Source organism: Gigantopelta aegis, chromosome 14, assembly GCF_016097555.1.
Source record: "Gigantopelta aegis isolate Gae_Host chromosome 14, Gae_host_genome, whole genome shotgun sequence".
Taxonomy (NCBI): domain Eukaryota; kingdom Metazoa; phylum Mollusca; class Gastropoda; order Neomphalida; family Peltospiridae; genus Gigantopelta; species Gigantopelta aegis.
In genome coordinates, this window is record NC_054712.1 from 25,981,166 (window position 1) to 25,982,046 (window position 881).

At 34.4% G+C, this 881-nt stretch overlaps 1 protein-coding gene across 1 annotated transcript in view; it reads right to left on the minus strand.

The window, feature by feature from the left end:
* LOC121389449 overlaps positions 1-689 on the minus strand; it is a 12,579-nt gene extending 11,890 nt beyond the window's left edge. The window contains exon 1 of the mRNA XM_041521078.1: positions 485-689. Coding sequence (XP_041377012.1) covers positions 485-612 — 128 coding nt within the window. The 5' untranslated portion in view covers positions 613-689. The remainder of the gene's footprint in view (positions 1-484) is intronic.
* Between the last annotated feature and the right edge of the window lie 192 nt (positions 690-881).

The following is an 881-nucleotide window of genomic DNA, read 5'->3' on the forward strand; positions in this document are numbered from 1 at the left end:
TTCATCCAAAACGGCATTAGCCAACTCTTCCATGTTGTAACTTCGCTTGATATGAGACGGCCCCTGTAACTGCTGCACAAGGCGGAATCGCCCAGTGCGCGATCACGTGGTCTACGTCTATCTGAATTCCTTTTAATCAATGAACTCGAAAATGATCGATGTAAAGGTATTTGACATCATACATAGGATTGTTGTGGTATTAGAGCGGAAATCTTTGCCAACTTTCTGGTTGTCGGGAATTGCCAAAAAAATACATAGTTTGGTCTTTGACTGTAATGAGAGCGTATTTATGTCCAAATGTACGTCTAGTTCTCTTACAGTCAGAGTACTCGGGCTAGGAAAAATGTAGCAGGTTTTCTCTCTAAGAGTATGTCAGAATAACCAAATGTTTGACATCCAATAGCTGATGATTAGTAAAGCAATGTGTTCTAGTGGTGTCGTTAAACAAAAACACTAATTTTAATGCTAAATGTTTTGTGCTCACTTTGGGCCTTTGTTTATCATTTTCATTAACTGTTTTGTCATCTTCACTTCACTTTTCCAGCGAAGTGTCAGGTAATTAATTCTGTAAGCCCCAAGAATTATTTTGACACATGTCTGTTTGCAAAACATTTTGATTATTGAGTCTGAGTTGTCATACGTAGAAAAACCTTGGCCGTGTTCAAAAGTTCGTGATCATGGGGGCTGACATGTTGTCATACAGCATAAAATTATAAAATAGACATTTAAAAAATATATTGAATTTATTTAATGGTAATATAAAGTTAAAAGATTGATTAAATATTAATTATAATATTGCCAGATGAATAAAATATACATATTTTATTAAAATAAAATGTTTACGTATTTATAGTTCAGGCTAGAGGTAAATCATTGAACAC